Here is a 22,664-nt window from a genome sequence, read left to right on the forward strand (position 1 = left end):
TTACCGGAGTCAGTGCTTGTGAGGTCGAGTTCCCTTGATCAGCAACTTCATTTGAACTCTGAGGCTACAGATCTGCCTGAGATATTCTGAACCCTGCAAGTTATGTAGCTAGAGCACAATTAGTCAAAGAACTCAAAGCCAACAGTGGCATTGCTAGCCAATGCAATGTAGGCTGCCGCATCACATGGGAACCCAAAAAACACTGTTTTTACTCCAGAAATATTACTTAACAAATACATTTATGGAGATTAAATACTGCCAAAATTGTTGTATCCATGTGTGGATTGTATGCTGTGTATTTATGGATCACGGTTTACATGTGTGGTTTGTATGCTGTGAATATAAATATTTGGCAGAATATCTCCAAATGCATGGCTGTTCAATAAAGTGTGTGTGTATCATATTACGTTATTTATTATGGTATATAGAATAAAGATGAATTAATGTATTCCCATATATGGGGCCCCTAGAGATATATTAATCCATCATTAATCTATCATTCTGCTATGTTTGAAGGTAATGAAAGTTATTGGTTCACAATGATCAGAGAGTTGTTATTTTATAACAAAAACAAGACTTATTATAAAAACAATAGAACAATACAGATTACAGGATTAGTTGCACCTACTGAATACTCCACACCTATCTGCATGTGTCCCACTGTATTTAGTGTTCATTTAATGTTTAATGTTTATTAGTGTAATTTAATGTTGATTTAGTGTCATTAAATGTTTGTAATGTATTTTCCTTACAGTATAGAGTGTTTATTGGTTCATTTGTATTATTTTATAAATTATTTTACAGTGTGCAATAAATGATGATCTGTGTTCTGCATTATGTCATTGAAAATGAGAACTGTTCTCAATCGACTATGCTAATGTTTGCAAACCGTAAAGGCTTTGATGGGAAATTGTTGTAATGAAAACCCATAGACCCATATAGATGTGTTTAGGTCTGTAATAGTTCTGCTCTTGGGTTGAAGTAGATAATTATTTTTGTAGGGGTATTGTTTTTGTAACCCTGCAGTCTGGATTTTCTCCATTATAAAACCAGCAAAGACATTTGGTGGAGCCTTGCTGTTATGGTGCTATCCTTGATGGAATGTTTGACGTGTACGTTCTAGCTGTTTAATGACCTTTGAGAGAGGACTATCTATTATTTTAGAAAGAGTTGGGAAAAGGGCTGGTCTATGTCATGTCTTTTATCTCTTACATTCTCATGTTGATATGCTGTTGATAGATGTGTTTTGGGTACTTGATGCTAAGTCTGCCCTGCACAGTAGAATGCTACCTCGAAAAACCTTCTCCTGACCCGCACTAATGTTTGCCGAATTTGTGTTTTTAGCAATACCACATCAGAGGAGAGCCAAGAGGTTGTGCTTAGCCCCGAGGTCACATATGGTCCACCGGGCCTTGACCTCTCCTGCCCAGTCACGTTGACAATAGCCCATTGCGCTGAGGTCGCTGCTGACAAGTGGAGCATCCGGCTCAAGAGGCAGACACAAGATAACATATGGGAGGTAAGATAATCCAGAAAACATTTCAGAACATTGGGAGATTAACATAGTGACAGTTCTTTCATGGAAGAACACTCAAAGATCCATTATGGGCTTTTTGCGAATTACTAACTATTTTTTAAACCTCCCATTTTGGGCAGGGTTTGTAATAAGTTGTTTGTATGTGCATTATCTACTATACTGTTTCCAAAGAAATCGTGTCGCTGTGTAAAATGTAAACAGAAACAGAGTGCAATGTTGTGCAAATCATTTAATCTCTGTATTGAATAGACAATAGTACAAAGACAACATATTAAATGTTGAAACTGAGAAATGTTATTGTTTTTGGAAGATCTGTTACATCACCTCTTCTTTTAACAATACTCTCTTATTATGTTTTCCCATTTCTGCTTGATATAGGATTTCAGCTGCTCAACTGTTCATGGTCTCCTTTGTTGTATTTTTCATTTCATAATGCGCCAAATGTTTTCAGTGGGTGACAGGTCTGGACTGCAGTCAGGCCAGTTTAGCACCCGGACCCTTTTACTACAGAGCCATGCTGTTGTAGTACAGGCAGAATGTGGTTTGGCAAATAAGCAAGGCCTTCCTTGAAAAATACATTGTTGAGATGGCAGCATATGTTGCTCCAAACCTGTATATATTGTTCTGCATTAATGGTGGCTTCACAGAAGTGCCATCACCCATGCCTTTTGCACTAATGCACCCCCATACCATCACAGATGCTGGCTTTTGCACTGTCTGCTGATAACAAGCCGGGAGGATCTTCTGCTCTTTAGCCCGGAGGACACAGATTCCCAAAAAGAATGTCCAATTCTGTTTGAGGGCAGATTTCTACTTCACCTCAGTCCATCTTAAAGGCGGCAGTGTTTCAGGATGTTCTTAATGTATGGTTTCATCTTTGCATGTTTAAGTTTTAACTTGTATTAATGGATACAGCGATATACTGTGTTCAAAGAACCACGCAGTGATGTCCACTACAGAATCGTGCCTGTTTTTAATGCAGTGTTGCCTGAGGTCCAAATATCACGTCCATTCAATATTGGTTTTCAGCTTTGTCCCTTGCATACAGAGATTTCTCCGGATTCTCTGAATTTTGTAACGATATTATGTACCATAGAAAATGAGATCCCCAAACTCTTCGTAATTTTAGGTTGAGAAAAATTCATCTTAAATTGTGGCGCTATTTGCCCTCGCAGTCTTTCACAGAGAGGTGAACCCCTCCCCATCCTCACTTCTGACAGACCCATCCTCTATGGAATAATCTTTTAATACCCAATCATGTTACTGACCTGTTTGTCAATTCACCTAATTCGTTTTTTAGTTTAGTTTTTTAGCATTACACAACTTTTCCAGTCTTTTGTTGCCTCTGTCCCAGCTTCTTTGAAACATTTTGCTGGCATCAAATTCAAAGTGGTCATGTATTTTTCAAGAAGCAATGAAATGTCTGAGTTTCCACATTTGACATGTTGTCTTTGTACTATTTTCTATTGAATATAGGGTTTAAATGATAAGTACACCTTTACCTATTTACGTTTTTATTTACATTTTTACAGTGTCAACTTTTTTGGAAACAGGGTTGTATAATTAGTTTCACAATCAATCAGGTATGAAATTTTAAACTTGAAGGAGAGTGGGTTTAACAACATGGGTCATGTATCGGCACATACATGACATAGTACAATATTGTTTGGGGACCCCTTTTGGCTCAATACTGGCGCTTCTACAACATGTTGCCAAATATCCCAGAATGCATCTTTAACTGGACCAAGACTGTAAAACTATCCTTTTATAATATCTATAAGGACCACATTGGAAATGTGTATTTTGCTTTAAAGCAGTCTTTCGACATTTATTTTGAATACCCCATATAGATGTATATTCTTTATTATCTTTGTTTTTCAACTAAATCAATTTATGTGTAATATTTATGTGAACAAATTTGTTTACATCCTTGTTAGTGAGCATATCTAATTTGCCAAGATCATTCATCCACCTGTCCATATCAGTAAGTTGATTTAACCTTAGTAATGCGGGGTACAAAAAAGGTTCAAAACTGCAAGATTTGTTTTGTCACACAACACAATACCACAGATATCTCAGGTTATGAGAGAGCATGCAATTGCATGTGTAACCTAATGATGATTGTCAACCATTGAAATGTTAATTTATGACACTAGTTTTTTTTAGCTGCCTCTGTAGCAACACCCTAGTTTCAACCTTTCAATCTTTATTTTACGGCACTGTCCCTTTAATGTGTTAGCCTCTGGGTTGCATTCAAAAATGTGTTTGGTTAATGTGGTATTTTAAATGTTACAGTTATTTTCCACTGCTTGGCTTGCAGTTTGGACTGTTAATGTGCAAGGAAAATGCCACCCAATATGCTTACATCCGATTAAGCACTTCCAGATACTAGACTGAGACAACAAGTCATTTCAATTTATTTTTTAAGTACATAAAAGGGAGATTCATTGCTCTTGTCTTTTTCCCTAAAACATTTGTCAGAAAATAGGATACAGTCACCTAATCTCAATTCCACACATTATTCACATCAAACTGTTTTGACAACTTTTATTACCGTGCAGTTATTTTACTAGGTATTTATGGTAAAAACAGATTCCTGTTTACACCAATTACCTGGGAGCAATTAAGGTTAACTGTCTTATCTAACAGAACCACAGGGTTTTTCACCTTGTAGGCTCTGGGATTACAATCAGTGGCCTCTTGATTACTGACCCAGATGATCGTGATATTAGCCAAGAGCATCAGTAGCTGGTCTTGTTCATTGAGCAGTCTATTTTACTTAGTCATGTTAGCATGGACTTTGTTGAAAGGTACTGAAAGCTCAAGTCTATGCCTTCTCTTACATTATGTGGTTTCTCCCAGCCGCTAGCTGTTTGAATATCACCCAAACCTCTCAGAAAAACATTTAAACTCTTTATTTCTGCCTCTTATAACTTTACACTAGAAATCCACGATCAATTCACACCAACCATTTCTCTCCATGAATCCACCTCTATCTATACATCCCAGCGGAAATATCAGCAATGATATTTTAATGTATAACTAACCTTGTAAAAAAAAATTATGAGAGCGACCAGGACCTCATCTAGACTGAGGTGACCTGAGAGCTCAGAACTCTTTGTGCCTATTCACTGCCTATGACATTTACACAGGATGTAATTTGCCAGCGAGAGATGTTCCATGTAGAAAAGGCAGCTATGACAGACCATTGGACAAATGTGTGTGTTATAAATGGTAATGAGAAGGTGGGGGTGAAATATAGAGAGAGAGAGGATGGGGGAGAGATGGTGAAGAGGAGGAGAGAGAAATTGGTAATTAAAATGTAATTAATTGAGAAAGGGAGAACAAGATAGATGTCCCTAAATAGAAATCAAGAGAGAGAGAGTGAGAGTGAGGTGTCACTTGTTTTGACGCAACCTGCCTCTCTTTCTGTAAAATAATGAGCCAGTTATCTCAGGCAAAATGCAAGGGAAGACTCTTCAAATTTGAACTATCACTTGAATTAGTGACATTAGCAGAGAAGGAAGGCATGTTTCTCCTACTACCCTCTCTGCTTGTCTCCATCTCATTCCTCTCTGTTGCATTCCTCTCTTTCACCTTTCTCTTAATTCGGCTTGGCTTTACGGTGGAGACATTTGACTGGCTGTCTGTCTGTTGGGGATGAGCTGTATAAACTGTAGATCCCTCATGCCTGCTGCAGAGGTAATGGGCCAGTTGTAGCAAGCTGGACCAGAGGAATTCTTTACTATATTATACAGGCTGGCTTTAGGGTTTAACCATGCCTTATAAGCTTAGGGCCACATGGTCGCAGGGAAGGTTGGCTTAGTTGGTTTTTGGTGGGGAATTGAACACAGAATTGAGCAGAATAAGCCTATGCATACTGTTGTGTGATTATCATATTCCTCTTTATGTACTGTACTGATTACTCCTTACAGCCTTTTTCCTGTATCAAACATAATAAGCAAAATGCCAAATCAAACATAATCAACAAAATGCACCAATCTGCCCCTTTCTTCTCTATTGTTCTTTAACAGGAAGTGATGTCAGTGGAGGAAGAGAGCACTTCCTGCTACTGTTTGCTCGAGGCTCAATGCTGCCACCTACTGTTGGAGCGTCCTGGGCGCTACGTCTTGGTTGGGGAGCCACTGACCCAGGATGCTATGAAGAGGCTGAGACTGGCTGTGTTTGGTAGTGCAGACAACAGCAACCCTCTTGGATACAACCTCAGGGTGTACTGTGTCGACGACACACCCTGCGCATTCCAGGTGTGTTGCGGATGGGTTAGGAGGGGTGGATGATTTTTTTCCTTGCTATGGCGGTGATATGTTTTGTTCTGTTATAGACATCATTTATAATAGTTGAATAGAATAGGTGCCATCAATCTACACACAGTATCCTATAAAGACAAAGCAAAGCATGTTTTTGGAAATTTGTGCCAATTTATTGAAAATGAAAAATCTCAGGTATTGAGACTATTTGACATGATTGAGGTCAGTGGCATCCTGTGTCTTTTGATCATCATTGAGATGTCTCTAGAACTTCATTGGAGGCCGCTTGGCCATGATTGGACATTATTTAGAAAGGTACACACCTGTCGTTATAAGGTCCCACATTCCACACTGTCAGAGCAAAAACCAAAGAAATTAAGTTTAAAGAACTCTTCATAGACCTTAGGGCATAGATTTGGGGAAGGATATGAGAAAAATTATAAAGCATTGAAAGTTCCTAAGAGCACAGTGAGCTCCATCATTGTGAACTTTGGAACCACCAAGACTCTTCTTTGAGATGGCCATAAGGCCAAACTGTGTAACTGGGCGAGAAGGACCTAGGTCAGGGATGTGACCAAGACCCCCAGTTGCCACTCTAACAGAGCTTCTAACAGAGCTTCCTGATCAAGAGCACACAATATCTAAAACTGGGGCACAGACACAAGATCTTTTATCATGATTACAACCTGAAGCACACAGCCAAGACAATGCTGAAGTGGCTTCAAGACTAGTCTGCAAGTTTCCTTGCGTGGCCAAAGCTCGGACTTTATACCCATTGATCATCTGTGGGGAGAAAAGAAGATTATGTTAAATCTGACAGTTTGAGGATCAACAATTTTGGTGAAGCGAGCATAGATGATGCCAAACAGGCAGACACTGAACACACTGAACAAACGTAATGTGCCCAGTAAAAACCTAAGAATATAGCAGTCGACAGAGCATCTTTCACAGCAAACAATAACCCACAAAACCGCCCTAACAATTAGACAAATATATACTCAACATAATGACACAAACGAGGGAAGGGGGCGGTGGCTTCAGAAGGCCGGTGATGCCGACCGCCGGAGCCCAGGCCCCGGGGAGGGAGTTGTGACAGGCATACTCAAGACTCAATGCTGTGATTGCTCCCAAAGATGCCAACCTTCCAAAACATTTATTTTTTATAGGCATACAATTCCCATTATAGGGAATTGTATGTAGATAAAAAAAATACTTAACGAAAGCACTGTAAATGAACAAAATGCTGATGTAACAATGCATACTTACAAAACATGGGCATTATAAAGAGCTCCATCCCTTAGCAAAACATCAGCAGCTTGTAAAAAATAAAATAAAAAATTACATAAGGCCTTGCGATTTAAGCCAGTGGAATACAAATCAGCACATACTCAAATGTCGTTTCAACACATATTTCAAAGACATGTAACAGAAATACTGCCCATCTCTGGTGTGTGGGACCTCCTTCCATCCCCGCCAGGTGAGTGTTTCTCAGAAAACATGTCTGATTGCATATGTCAAGTCTGGTGGTTATGCCTAGAAGAGGTTTTTCTGTCGGATTTTGCACTTCAGTTGAGATCAGGAAGTCCAGTCACGCAGCCGCTGAGAGAGATGCTTCTAGATGACTAGGAGACAATGAGGAACTTTTAATTACAAAGACAAGAGTCAACGCTGCAAGGTTGCCTTCCCAGAATATTTGTATTGAGTTAAGAGTGCTTTAGCATTCCATTCCCTGTGACAGCCTGGGCATTGAGAGAATGAGCACGAGAGTGAGGGAGAGCAAGTGTGTGAGAGATAGGTGATGCATGAACGGTATGAGTCGAGAAGTAGCTATGGCCTTGTCACAAGAAGAAAATTATATCATACTCTTATTCGCTTTAATATAGACAACCTTTATTCTCTTTCTGCCTCATTCACACAAAAACACGTGCACACTCTGAGTTATGAACCAGTGAGCCATGGGGTCTCTCTCTCACACAGACGCATACACAGCCCTGATGGCATCCAGTTGCTTTGAGCCTGTGTGTTATCCTCCAGAGAGGTTGTGAGGTGACAGAGTTTGGCTCACCAAAGTGAAGCTTTGGTCAGCACATCAGTCAGAGGGAAGCCTTGCATGGTGAAAAAAGAGAAATTGCATTTTGGGGAACCCACCAGTCAGTTCTCTCTCTCTTCGTCACTCTACCCTGTTTATTTGTTCATTTGTCCCGTTTTGATGGTTTTTGTTTGGGCTTTATACAACAAATGATTTCCCTTGTGATACCCAGCAATGAATCGATCAAGGTTGCGATTCTTCTATTTCTCCATGCCTTTCCCTTCATGATGGAGAAGGCAGACACACACATGCAGGTGCGTACACAGTGTCACATAAGCAGTGTCACGTACACTCACACACTAATACCATCAGTCTCCCTGGAGGAGCACACAACAATACCCACAGATGAGAACCTATAAAGCGCGAAATCACCTAAGTCCTTTCATCAATACTAAATTATTTTAGGGAAGATGAGGCTTGATTTCTGTCTTTTGTGTGTGGCTTCTTCAAGTGAAGTCAATTAATTAAACAAAGACAGCATTTTGGTGGAAAACCTATTTTGCACCTGATTTATTGGATGTTTTAATGACAGGATTTGCTTTGTTTTAATGTAATTGTTTGTTTTAGGCATTTATTGTTTTAGGCATTTATTAGGCATTTATTTTAATATAATGATTTTTAGCAGGTGGAAAACACTTTTTAAGCAATGATTCCACATTCTCTTGCAAAGGAAGCTATCTGAATGGCAAGTCTACCCAGATCTTCAGGGGCAGGGTTTGTTCAGAGCACTTCAGTATTTTTCTATCCAGTATGTTGTGTTGCTGAAGGAGAAAATGGAGTTGTATTATCAAATATGTGAAGTAAGATAATATTTCGAAGACACCGGAATGAATGTTTATTTTTTCATTAGCTACATTACATTAGCTTTAGATGTGGTGTGCTATGTCCTTTAATCTGTTTAACAGAATTATTGTCATCACCGACCACTTTTCATCTCATCTTCACTTCCTCAACATTTTCCTTTCCATTCTCCCTTTCTCTACATTTCCCCTCTCCTCCAAACCCTGAATTCCTCCCCCATCTTCTGCTTCCTGCCTCTCTTCCCACTTGCTGTCCTCTTTCTCCACCTCCCCACTCTCCATTTCCACTCTCTACCTCACCCTGCCTCTCCCCTCACAATGCCACCCATCAGGACGTGGTGTTGGGAGAGCGGGTGAGAGGTGGTCGTCTCCTGGAGGAGCCTAAGACACTGCTGTTCAGGGGGAACTCCTTCAGTCTGCAGCTATCCATCCAGGATGTCCCCCAGTTCCTCTGGAGCATCAAACCATTCACCACCTGCCAGGTAGGAGACAGAGGAGGTGGGGTGACTGTGTCGGGGACAGAGGAGGTGGGGTGGCTGTGTCGGGGACAGAGGAGGTGGGGTGACTGTGTCGGGGACAGAGGAGGTGGGGTGACTGTGTCGGGGACAGAGGAGGTGGGGTGGCTGTGTCGGGGACAGAGGAGGTGGGGTGACTGTGTCGGGGACAGAGGAGGTGGGGTGGCTGTGTCGGGGACAGAGGAGGTGGGGTGGCTGTGTTGGGGACAGAGGAGGTGGGGTGGCTGTGTCCAGGACAGAGGAGGTGGGGTGACTGTGTTGGGGACAGGTGTGTGGGTCAGAGTGTTTGGTGTTTGTTTCCTCCCTCCATCAGCCATGGCTTCTTCTTCCTCTGCGGTCACATCAAAGTGCAGGGACTGTGGTTAGGGCACAGCAACAGGAGACTGGAACTACCTCTGCCACAGACACAGATACATACACCAGAATTAATTATGATTTCCACACACACACGCACACACATTTCCTTATCATCCCAGGGGTGTGCGTGGTGCATGTTTCAGTGTAACTCTGTGATGTTATGCCCTCCGGTGACATCCCATTAGCAGAATACCAACCAGCACTTTGAGTGAGAGAAGGAGAGAGACCGATTGATACAGGGGTCAGAGAGAGTGTAAGATCCTTGCATTCAGACAATTCTGATCTTTTGAAGGCCCTTAACAGGCCATTTTTGGAGTGGTAAAAGGATTTAATGTAGCGCATTTGTGTGTGTGTGTGTGTGTGCTTGGATGCTTGTCTGTGTGAACTGTGTGTGCGATACTTGGATCATTAACACTGAATATACACTGGGTGTTCCAAAGAAATCCGCTCTGAAGGATACCATGCTTAGTGGGATAAACTGCTAAGTGTGATTAGTGATTTCAGAATGTCAACACAGTGAAAGGTAAAGTTGAAGAAGCTCTCGTTTATATCGCATAGGATTGAATCCATTACTGTTGTCGTTCAGAACCGTGCCGCTTGTTGACATGTATCTGGGAGCTCCATGAGGGGATGCTTATTGGCCAGGCATCACCTGGGGGCGATGCATCGTCTGCCGGGGCGTTCTCATCGCTCTCTCCCTCAGGCTGGTCAGTTGCCTGGAAAGACATCATAGATATAGGGTTGGAGGTAAAAAATAAGACGAGAGGAATAAAGTGGAGTGTGGTGCCATTTAGTATGCTGCTTACACATTTTCTTATAGGTAGCTTTCACGTCGTTATGTATCATTATATTGTTTGAAGGATCCCAGGAGATTGATTCGTAGTTGGGCTTTGTTTGTCACTGAAACTATGATGACACAGTGGGAAAGAAACTACTGTGATTTTCAAGGACAGAATGTTGATTAGGAATTGCATTTCATACTGGACCTCTCCAATTCCTTTTGCTAATTGACAGTTATCCCCAGGAGGCTGCTGATTGTACTCTGCTCATTGATTAGCTTAGGTTGTTGAGTACCTAAAGAGACCCTTGACCTTGGGGTTAAAAAGTAAAATAAGTGCAGGTATTGCTGACAAAAACTCCAAAGGTGATTTTCAGAGAGTGGTGAAGGGATTAATAAACCTGTCAACTTTGGGACACACTTGTCCTTAAATGATGCAAATCATGGCTTAGATTATGGAAATCATGTTCCACTAAAACAAAAAATAATAAAACATGCATGAAATTTAAATGAACAAATGCCGCTTTAGGGTTAAAGAACAAATGAACCTCAATTAAATCAAGTGCATATTAATTTTTTTATTAATGTGTAAAGTTTTAAGATAAAATTAGACATAAGCAGAGGAACATGGGGAGGGTTTATTCGGGCATTGTTATTAAAATCATGACATTCTGTATAGACCATGAACATTTGTCTCAAGGACCCATAAGGTCAGCAATAATGGATTTTCTGACATTTAGATTTTCTGGAAAACATAAAATACTGCTCGCCAGGCACCGAAAGACCAATCAACACATAGAAGTATATGTACAAAAAATTCTTTTTTTCAGATTAGTTATCTAAAACTTTGATCAATCCCAATCTCATGCAGTTCAGATACCTGCCACAAAGCAATGTGGTTTTAAAGGACTAGAGCTTTATGTCCACTGAGTATCTAGAAACTGAAAAGGAGCCGAACAGTGTGTGCGCCCAGGACCCGGGCCAAGCAGACACTCCAGGTCTCACCACTCGACAAAGCCGCACTACTCCTACCAAAACCCAAACGACGTGGTGCAGCCCGGGGACACTCCATTAATCCCCACATGGCAGGTCAATTTAGCTGCAGGGTAGATTTTCAGGGTGGAAAAAGACTGTCCCTGCTTAAAGAGCTCTTTAAGGAATGACAAGACATTGGTGCACTCAGGGCCCCAAACCACAGATCCCAAGTCTGTGGTCGGAGGTGGCGGATTGGGCCGTCGGCCCAGGATAACAGGTCACAGCAGCATGTCTGGCAACCCGGAGGTCCAATAAGTTATTCGTCATGCTTAGAGAAAAAATAGGGAGTTGGCCAGGGGGGTGAGGCTGGACCCAGCCAGAGTAATGGGTTTGGGATCTGAACCTGAGTCAGTCCTAGAGAGTCTCTCAGTCTGCCCGTGCTGTTCCCACGGTAACAAATCACCACAGGAGTGTAGGTGCTTGTTGTGGTGCAGTTAAAAATCTCAGTCCAAAATCTGTGGATATGCTTAAGAAAAAGGCTTTATTGGAAAGAAGAAAAGGGGTCCTTCTGGGACTCAACAAAACAAAACAAAAGCTTTTATGATGTAAAAAACAAGGTCTCTTATAAATGTAATGCAACACTTTATGAACAGCACTCATGCTGAGTATTCCGGATACGCCCATCTCTCTTTGAGAGTTTTTCCAGGCGGCTTATCTAATTAATTGGCAATTACCAGCAGGTGTATGGAGGCTTATCAGCCCCAGGTGTGTTTGCCTGGGGAGGCGGAAAGGTGGACAGCAGATCTGGGCTTTGCCTCCATCTTGTGGCTGTATAGCACCCCTCCACTGCGACATGGCTTCATATGTAACTGTACATACATGCCCCCCAGCCCAGCTCAGCTGACCTCTGGCTAGGGGTGTAGACTACCCAGAGGGCCTCTAGTCACCTTGTCGGTGAACAACAGAGTAGTAGAATGATTTCCATGTCAAAAACCACCTAGTAATCCAGCTGTTCGTGTTCTTGTTGCGTGCCATCCAACCATGCGGGGCATGGTTGGTTACCAGAGGTAAATCACTGTGGAATATTGCTGTTCCCGTGGCTTCAGTTACCGGCTTAAAAATTAGACTGCATGTTCCTCACCTGCGACGACGTGTGACGGTCCACAAACCTTTCTCTGAGGGATCCGTCTGGACCAGCATCTCATTGGAGAAGTCCAGGGAACAGAGGAGTATGTTTGGTCAAAGCCGTCAGGGCACAGGCTATTGTGGCGAAGTTAGGTATGAATCTCCTGTAGTATCTGGTCAACCTCGAGATGGCTTTGTTGACTTGTTCATACTTGCTCAGGGCACAACCATGCAGGAAATCTGCCAATTGGACCGTACTCTACCGCAAATTATGTGGAGACTTTTGTATGTATGAACAGTTACCAGGAATGAACACAACATTGCTAATACATTTCTTCTTAGCAAAGGATCTAATTTGATTTGCCAAAGAGGCACACTACATTAGTCAACTGAAAATATTTTGTTGCACACAGTATCTCAGGCAGCATTGGCCCAATTTTGAAAAAAAAAAACGTGTGATTGTAGTGATTACTGCATCTTGCCATACAGAGTTATTTCTAAAATTACATTTCTTTGCCAAAGTAACACTGCATTCATTATGAGGGCCGACATGTTAACTCTTGCCATGTTTATGTAATGCATGGATCTATCTCTCCCCTTGTTCTTCATATCCCTTTCTTTCCCTGTCTTCTCTCTTACTCCAGGAGTTCTCGTTCTCTCAGGTGTGGGTTAGTAACCAGCGCCCCCTGCAGTGTGCCTTTTCATTGGAGCGCTACAGCCCCGCCTCATCACAGCTGTCCTGTAAAATCAGCGTGCGCCAGGTCAAAGGTCAGGAGCAGATCCTCCAGGTCTACACTTCGGTGGTTAAGGTAAACGGAGGATTTTGTATGGTAGGAAGTGTGTGTGTGGTCCGGGTCTATGTGTACATACATGTGGGCAAGACCCAATGTCCAAGTATAATCTGACAAATCGGTCCCCATAAGCTTTTTTGACAGGTCACCAATACAAAAAATATTATTTTGGGGATTAAGACTAGGGCAATAATATTCTAGTCATAGATACAGTATAAAAAAGGGATGGTCCTAACCGCTTCAGCACATACCAGAAACGGCTGGTAAATTAGGAGATGCTGGTTAACATTAATTGGTGTTTTATAAAGCTAGCTGTCTGTTGTAGCAACAGACCACATTAGCGTAACACCAGACTTCTGTTTCATCAATTGTTGCTGTACACAGCTGATCGAAAGCCGAGCTGGGACGCTGATCTATAGTCTGTTTTCCAATAACACTAACTCTTGATTAAGGGCAACATGTCTAACATGTCATGTTAAATAAAACAAGCAATCTGTTTGTGTCAGACACTATAGAGTTGAGCTCCAGCTACTTTTATCAGTAATATCATTAGCTTCAGGTACCTAGCTACCAGAGGAGCTATTGATTGCTGATTAAAGTGGCATCCAAAGCTTGCTAGCAACAAGAGATGCTTCACAATCAAGTATTTAAATAGATTAAAATTTTTCAGGATCATTTAGATACCTGATCTGGGCATAACATTGAATGACAGTTAAGCTCTAGGGCTAAATGGTTGTGCAAGAGTTCTACAGTAGGTCCTAAAAATAACAAACACAACATAATCGAACTGAAATGTGGTGCAGATTGTCCCCATGTATATTTAACAATTTTATGCATGCAATACGGTAAGTAATTTGGGATTTAAAAAATCTTGTCTAAATGCTGTATATAATTAGTACAGGCTCTTTTATTTCCTGATTCAACTAAAGGGCTTTGCTAAGTGCAACTTGCACAGGCGTTTAGATTGTTTCAATCCTCAAAGCCACATAATCCTATGTTGTCTGTAGAAATTAATTAATGTATGACAAAGAAAACCAAAATTATTTATTTAACTAAGTTAAAAGCTATGACTCCTGACCTTTCTTTTTTTTTATCCTGCAATGGTTTATTCCTCCAGAGTGAAAAAGAGGTGGTCCCATTTTTCACTCAGTCAGACTGTACCATCACATCTCAGACAGGCTCCAGGGCCTTCAAGATTCCCTTGTCCATCCGCCAGAGGATCTGTGCCACCTTTGACACCGCCAACGCCAAGGGCAAGGACTGGCAGTTGCTCGCACAGAAACTCCACATAGACAGGTGGGATACCAAAGGCACACACGTTCTGTTTCCTTGTGGATACCAGAAAACCAGACATCCATGTCCTCTAAACCTAACCCCAAATCCTGGCCCTTCAAAAAACAGATGGGTACCGATTTTTCAGGATTTACGTGGCGACTTTGTGGGGACTTCTGATCCCAACATGTATTTTTGAACCTTGATCCCACACACACCTTTTTGTCTGCGGTACCTTACTACTATCCCCATTTATAATATAATGCTGGTCCAACATTAAGCTCTATTGGCTTGTTCTGTGCTTACAAATGTAGTTGCCATCATGGAATATAGCACCAACCATTCTATTCCGTTTAATGAAACCCTTCCGCTAAGTCTTGAATTGTTTATATTGAGAGTCAGTTTGACCCAGTACATTAAGTACGGCAAACACAGAAAGAAAATAATGTACTGTTTTCCTTATTTAAATATTGCACAGAAGGTCCTCTTTAAGAATTTTTCCCCCTACATTGACAAGAAGGACCATTCCAAGGTTTTGAAAGTTCTCTGGTTTTTAATAAAGAGTTTGTGAAATCAAAGTATAAATACAGCAACAACAAGCGCTGACAAAAACCTTTCAGAAATGTATCTATCCTCATTTGTAACTAGTTTCCATGATCTTCGATAACATTGTGGCTGACGTGGGCTTACTAACTAGCTACAGGTCCAAAGGCATTGCAGAAATGTTTCTAGCCACAGTGCTGCTTTGCAACAATGATAATAGAGTTGTTAGGGACACCCACATAGACGGTGCGTTTGGCAAAATGTTTTAATTGACACTGGTGACATGAATGATTAGATTGTATACCTACCATTATTATTATTCATAATGTCTTCATCTGGGAACTAACAACCCCAGGGTTCACGGCATTTTAATAATCCTACTATGGCAACACGTTTCCTGAAAAACTGTTATTCCATTTATCAGCGAGATTATGGAGTAACGTTAAAGTAAATTATTTGCACCACCAGCATTTGACAAATCTACTGAAAATCATACTGCTGAAATAAGCCAACTGGTTCAATAATAGGAGAATCAGTTTACTTATAAGAAAATTACCAGTGCAATTGGCAGTCATTTTATAAATGCAGAGAAGATGCAAAAACTCAAAGTCCAGAGAACCGGGATAACATCTCAACTATGTTCTAAAGTCTTTCTTGGGGACATCCACAAAACGTCCAGGGGACCATTATGCAACATCCCTAGATAAACTCAAAAATGTGGGGAGTTTGCTCTTGAGGGGACCGTGGGAGACACGACACATGGTCATGCCAATTTTATGGGACCATTCTGTGGCACACGGAGGCGGTCTTGAAAACATATTTTTTGTAGTTAAATGAACACCCAAAAATGATCCTGACAATGTCCTCAGCAGACCATCACGCAACGTTCTAATGACCATTAAAGTCCTGAGCACATCCTAAAATGGTTCTGGCACGTTGCTTCGTAGTGAACTTAGAGGGAACTAGACAACGGTCCCTCAGTAAAGTGAATGATAAGAACGATAAAGAGCGTTCCCTTAGGACCATCGCGTTATGACCTAGGTATTAGTCAGATGTAAGTCTATAGAAGGTCATAAACAATGTTTGTGACATGGTCTTTAAAGAAATCCTAGGGACATACAGGGAACTATTCTTTTTTTAATGTTATCAGGGGATCATTACGCAATGGCCGACGCCCTGTGAACACCACATTGCTAAGTTGTTAGTCAACTATATTCATGCCATGTGCATTGAACAACAACTGGCAACTAGTTCATACAAATAGCTAATTTTAGACTTAGTCATTGTGCCTTCTTACACTGATGAGGCGTTATTGTACATTTCTGTAATTGGGATGGTCTCACTAGTCCTGTGGATGAAGAAGCTTGTTGCTAGGTCACAAAGAGTTCTACGTTAAGTTGCGGATCAACCCCTCATAGATATTCATATACAAAATATATTAGCAACATGGTCATGGCTATGGCATTGATGTGCAAAAAGGTCACAGGAAAATGTGTTACATTGGAAAGGATCATATTGCCGGTCAAATTGATCAGATCAGTTTTTTCTCAGCCTCTGAGCCTCATAAGGGAATTGTGCTCACTGTCAAGCTCTGTGATCAGCATGGGTCAAGTAAAGATTTTTATAACTAACCCAAAATAAACCACTACATGTTTTTACCAGTTGGAGGCTACATAGTCCACTCTGTTTCCAACATCTTCTGTTTTTGCCCACTGAAAACTATTGAAGGCTTCCAAATAGGGAAGTGGTGACGTCAGTACCCTGCAGTTTAGTTGCATCAAACGCTGCCAAGAGTTCAAATCCTGTTTGCAGCAGTCCAACTGTGCCCAATGTGATAAGAATTGAGAGAATGGGTGATCAGAGAATGTTTAAAATGGTATCAGCACCATGCAGAGTTGGTGGTGTGGGTGACAGACAGAACTACCTTGTCTTGTCATGCTCTATCTATATACACTTTTATTTTAGTAATTTATAACTCAATTTGTGGTCAAATTGACCCAGAACATAAGGGGGGTTAAGGATTTGAATACATGTAATGAAGACAGATTTTTAATGACACTGCAAGCTACATGTGCAGCAATGTATTGAGGTCTGGTTTGTTTGCTTTATTGGCTTGGTCAATGCAAATTATTCATTTTGTAATGACAAAATGAGAAAAATAATCAACCTTGACTGTATCCACTCGGTTTACCAAATCTCCCGATGGCTGTGCCCGTATCATTTGCATACTGGTTTGCTTTTTAATCTGTGCTTTTGCCACTGTGCCAGTACTAATCTGCTTTCCCCAAAAAGCCCCACTAGAGACCAGGCCACGGACACACACAGCTGATCTCATTATGGATCACACACACATGCACTTTTGTTGGAGGAGATTGTGTATATTGGTAAACGGAGGTCTCAAGCCATGGGCTACTCAGCCTGGAGCTATCAGAGAGAACAAGAGAACAAGTACACATTCAAACACTGTCCTCATTAACTCCACATGCCTCTCTTCCCTCTCTCTTCTTCCTTCCTTCCCTCCCTCCATCCTCCCTCTTTCCTTACTTACTTCCCGTCTTTCCCAAGTTGAATTATTTCTGGTGTAGGTGCCAGAGCATTATTTAATTAGGATGTTGTAGCTTTTGTGGTTCAGTAACTTTAAAATATTCCCCAGTCATTGCCAGCCAACCCTCTCTTTGTCCCTTCTTTTCCATCTCTATATTTCTTTCCCCAGCCCCTCTGCCTCTCTCAGAGATTCCCTCTGTCTTTGAGAGTGTGGCAAAGGGGTGGAAAAGTTCAGTGATTATTAGGGTGACCAAAGCTGTGTGACAATAAAAATCCATGTGCATCAAATCATTTTCCAGGAAACTGTGCCGGAAAACAAACATGGCGTTCTGGGAATCGGAGAATGATTTTGGGACCATTTTTCTAACCAGTGAAAGCCTCTAGCAGCATGTAATGAGAATGTCTCTACCTTGTTAAGCGGATTTTTGCAATTATTTCTCTGGCTGTGTGGGAGCATCTTCACCACGCCTGACGGGAGAAAGGGTGGAGAGGGGAATGGAGAGTGAGAAAGAGAACGAGAGATGACTGCACTGTGATAAAACAGTGCCCTCTGGTGAATATAAGTTGTAACAACAGCTGATCTGGTGAGCTGGCATTGATGGAAAAGTTGCAATCTGAATTTGATATTCCCCATTTGGACTGTCATACTCGGTATCTTAGAAATATACGACAAACGTCTTCTGTTCTTTCTTTTCATGAGCGTCTCTTTTGTGCAGTGTATTCCAATAATTTTCCTTAGTAACCCCAGCCAGTTTATCATTGGACAATTACCCAAACATACCTGAATCATCCGGTCAGCTACTCCTCAAGCCTCGACGTCCTATATTAACAGTGTCTGTCTTTCTGTCTCTTTCTCTTCCCCTCCTTCTAGGAATCTGTGTTACTTTGCACGTCAGCATAGCCCCTCGGCTGTGATCCTCAGCCTGTGGGAGGCCCAGCACCAGGACACGGGGGATTTGGACTCTCTGGCCAGTGCGCTGGAGGAGATTGGCAAGGTCCACTCCACCACATCCAGCAGGGCCACTGGGATGACCACCACGCACGCCAGCCTCTCGCTGGGCCGCAGCACTGAAGAGCTGGACACTGAGTTCACCTAAAAAGGAAACAGTGGGACTGAGATCCTGGAGCCCCAGTGGGTTGCCACAAGGCAAGGAGGAATGACTCATCTAAACCAGGGAGGATTGGATGGACCCTTTCAGGGAAGGAGGTCAGACTGCACGGGACAAATCCAGCCATGGGTGGATAGAACAGACAGCAGAGTGGACTAAGGACTTCAGGGGGTTAAGTACTGTAACTTAAGTCACAGGATGACAGGGGCACAAGGGGTGCTGAAGGAGAAAGGTACACAGGAGTGAGATGAGGACCAGGAACAGGGTTCAAGAGGCGAGGGCTGTAGGCCAGGGCCGAGGGTTAAAGCAGAAGATGGGGACAAGGGAGAGGGCCAAGGGAGAACGGTGAGAGGAGAGAAGTTGCAAGTAAGAGTGTTATTAGGGATAAGCCGTGTCTTAGAAAGAGGGGTTCAAGAGGAGGCTGGAGGTGTGGTCACAAGAGGGCTGCTATTGTTGACAGGAACTAAGAAACTAATTAACCTATAGGGACTAAGCCACAAGAGTCAAAAAGTCTCCTGCTAGTGAACCGCAAACCAACAAGAAACATTCCCCGTAACCTGTACAATTAGGCCCCACCCCTCTGGCCATTCCCCTGGACCGCCAACATGCTTTATGTGATGTGAAAATGTATTTCATTTGATATGAATTCTAGTTCTATTTTCCTTTCCTGTGGTTTTCCCTGCACAGTGACGGTGTGTTCAGTGCATATGCCTACTGTGAAACCAGAGAGAATGAGGCTGTGTCTTGGTATTCCTATTCAGATGTTAGGAAACGTTTTGTGACAGTAATTTGCCAAATCTGCCATTTGGTCCATGCCACTAGATTCACAGATGTCAGGGTCGCCCACGAAGTTCCTCAGTTCCAGAAGGCACACAAGCATACGGCTTAGAATGAAGCAATGTGTTGGAACACGCATTTAGATTTGTATGCTGGTGTGTATTTGGGAACCCAGCCGATGTGTAATTGTACTTAATGGCACTGTTAAGGTTATGGTGACACGCTGGTGACGCCTGTCTGAAAAGCATGAAGGTGAATGAATGAGTGGACGTCAAAGTGGATCCCTTCTTACCACATCGGTGACATCAATTGAAATACAAGCAACATGGCACTTTCCTATCAGGTGGATGTTGTTTTGTTCTTTTATCTAAATGTATTGGTCAGTAAATCTATTGAAGTTATTACATGTGCTGTTATAACCCATAAACTCCCAACCCAGTGGTGATGTAGGCCAAGTCAGACTAATTAATTGAACAACTGCATAACTTAAAACGGACTAATTGAAAATGCAAACCAAACCTTAAAAGGTGGCCGTGCAGACCCACACATCCACACAATAATAATATGAAGGTTTAACTGTGAGGACTGTTCGGTACTGTCGTAGTGTTGTCATGGATTTTGCGGTGCTTTTCCTTGCCATAACCTAAGTATAGTTAACTTTTCAGTATCAGAAGTGTGTGTGACACCCAGGTAGGAGGCAGAGGTGCTCCCCACATTGTTATAGCATTTAAACCCAGGAGCTGCAAAGGAGATGAACTGACATACTAAAATGGCTCATCTAAAATGCAAACAGTATAAACCCACTCTGTGCACACACTATCGGAATGCACAAACACACACACACACTATCGGCATGCACAAACACACACACACACACTATCGGCATGCACAAACACACACACACACACACACACACACTATCGGCATGCACAAACACACACACACTATTGGCATGCACAAACACACACACTATCGGCATGCACAAACACACACACACACTATCGGCATGCACAAACACACACACATAAACATATCTGGATGGAAAACCACATGCCGACTGCTGTCAGTACAGGGGTTGTCTTAAAGAGCTATCTACACACACGGAGAGCACGTGGGTGCATGTGTGCACACCTACAGGTGTGTGTGTGTGTGTGTGTGTGTGTAACATGATTTGAAAGTCTGTCTGCCCTAGGGAGAATCCAGCCTAGTGCTCGTATTGGAGGGTTTTTCTGGTGTATCATCTATAACTCTCACAAGCTGTTGTCTTTTGATTCATTTGGAGAAAACAATTAATCAGTGCAGATTTTTGTATAACTATATTCATTTGTCAGATATACTGAGATTTTCATTCTCTAGAACAATCGCTTTTATTTTGAGCTGACGTTTTTGCATAATCCACATTTCTTTACTAGGAAGAAGCATACCTTTGAAATCTAAGAGAACCTTCATAGGTTTCATACAGTAGTTCTTGTATTTTTGGTTAAATAAAAATGTAACTATTACAAATTGTTCTGAAAATCCTGAAAATATAATGTAAACAATGAAAGGCATTTATCTTTAATTAAATCCATGAACGTGCATACATGATCTATAATCACATCTTATTTACTTTGTTTTACAATGCTATAACTTTTGCTTTAACAATGCTGTAAATGTTTATGTTATGCAGGTAAATAGTAGGCTATGATTATTATAATATACTGTTATATCACAATGTGATGTATATTTTAGATTCTGGTTCTATTTTTTTTCCTCAACATGATTTGCCAATGTAATGTAGATACTTGATCATGTTTTGAATTAAATATGCAGTGAAAATCACTTGTTTTTCTGCGATTGTGTAATTGTGACATGATCTAAGGTTAGTTCAATTTCTTTCAAAAGCAGAGATAATATCTGCCATTATTGGGTGTTCCATCTTCCATCTTGTTTGAGTTATTTATTTTGTTGGCCAGGGAGGGGGCCTTGCCCAAAGATTATTTGCTTGTATGCTGCAAATTTATGTGCAGATGTAATCATTTGAAAAGTGGTAGAATTCGGTCTTTATGTCAAAATGTAATTTCACAAACGTTTCAACAGCAAAAGGATAGCAGGTTTGATTGAATTGAACCTCAGGGCTTTGATTCCATTTGATATGCTTGTGTCAAGTCTGCCTTTGAGTTCTCTGTATGTGCCATTAAGTGCAGCATGTACAGTCAACCACTAGATGGTGGTATATGCTCTACATATTATTTTCCCAACCATTATTACTTGGAGAACAATACCAAGTTGACATATGGTTAAACTATATGTATGCTGAGAGTCCTTTCCATGACAAATCTGCCTTCTTTATGTTGGCATGTGTAGCATGTTTATGTTTGTGTACTGTCGGATGATAAAGCCAGCCCACTTGGACAGATATCTATTTTCTTCTACACCCTTCATAGGTTTTTGACAGATTCTGTTTTATATCACAAATGTATTTCGCCCCTCCCCACACACACACACACGCATACATACACAAAAACACATACACAGACACTTACACATTCACAAATACACACACATACACATACACCCACACAAACACACACACATACATGCTGCTGCAACTGTTTGATGTGCTGTTGCCTAGCCACCTTAGCCTATCTATTCAGTGCCTATAACAAAAATCTACTCACCCTTGAACCTTTTCGCACTGTGTCGCATCAGTGTTTCAGTACAGAACCATACCCCAAACATTTCAGGTTCTTGTTTTATTACTCTCAATTTAGGCTGAAAAAGAACTGAACTGAACTGAAACATAACAGGGTAATTATGTCTCCACCACCCTTGTAATAGCAACCCACAATCAGCTCAGGTGTAACTAATCACCTTCCACATAAACCACCACATTCATTTACCTCCAACCATGACAGCAGTTCTTTTCTCAGTTTCATGATTAAGACAGCGGTTTCCCTCTGTTCGGTGATGAGATACAAAGCAGTCGCTCAACCACCAGCATCAAGGAGCTTTTAAATGTACATACTCACATGATATCACTAATACTTAATAACTACCGATTTGAAAGTCGCCTGTTAATTAGCATGTTAGCATCACTAATTGCAAACTTTAACCTGCAGTAGTTGTCACTACTCTTCATCTATTGATAAAATGGGCTAGTCCGGGTATGAAATATTGTTACAAAGAAAATGTAAAAACCATA

At 41.4% G+C, this 22,664-nt stretch overlaps 1 protein-coding gene across 5 annotated transcripts in view; it reads left to right on the forward strand.

The window, feature by feature from the left end:
* Window positions 1–20,366, forward strand: part of unc5da (unc-5 netrin receptor Da) — a 265,603-nt gene extending 245,237 nt beyond the window's left edge. For 4 of the 5 annotated variants that reach the window (XM_010878072.5, XM_010878073.5, XM_010878074.5 and 1 more), the window contains 6 exons: window positions 1,345–1,519; window positions 5,572–5,802; window positions 9,027–9,176; window positions 13,089–13,253; window positions 14,353–14,531; window positions 18,466–20,366. In XM_010878072.5, the coding sequence (XP_010876374.1) occupies window positions 1,345–1,519; window positions 5,572–5,802; window positions 9,027–9,176; window positions 13,089–13,253; window positions 14,353–14,531; window positions 18,466–18,691 (1,126 nt within the window). In that variant the 3' untranslated portion in view covers window positions 18,692–20,366. The remainder of the gene's footprint in view (window positions 1–1,344; window positions 1,520–5,571; window positions 5,803–9,026; window positions 9,177–13,088; window positions 13,254–14,352; window positions 14,532–18,465) is intronic. The other variant, XM_034297177.1, reaches the window with a different exon arrangement.
* The last annotated feature ends 2,298 nt before the right edge of the window (window positions 20,367–22,664 follow it).

This window comes from Esox lucius, chromosome 14 (genome assembly GCF_011004845.1).
Source record: "Esox lucius isolate fEsoLuc1 chromosome 14, fEsoLuc1.pri, whole genome shotgun sequence".
Taxonomy (NCBI): Eukaryota; Metazoa; Chordata; class Actinopteri; order Esociformes; family Esocidae; genus Esox; species Esox lucius.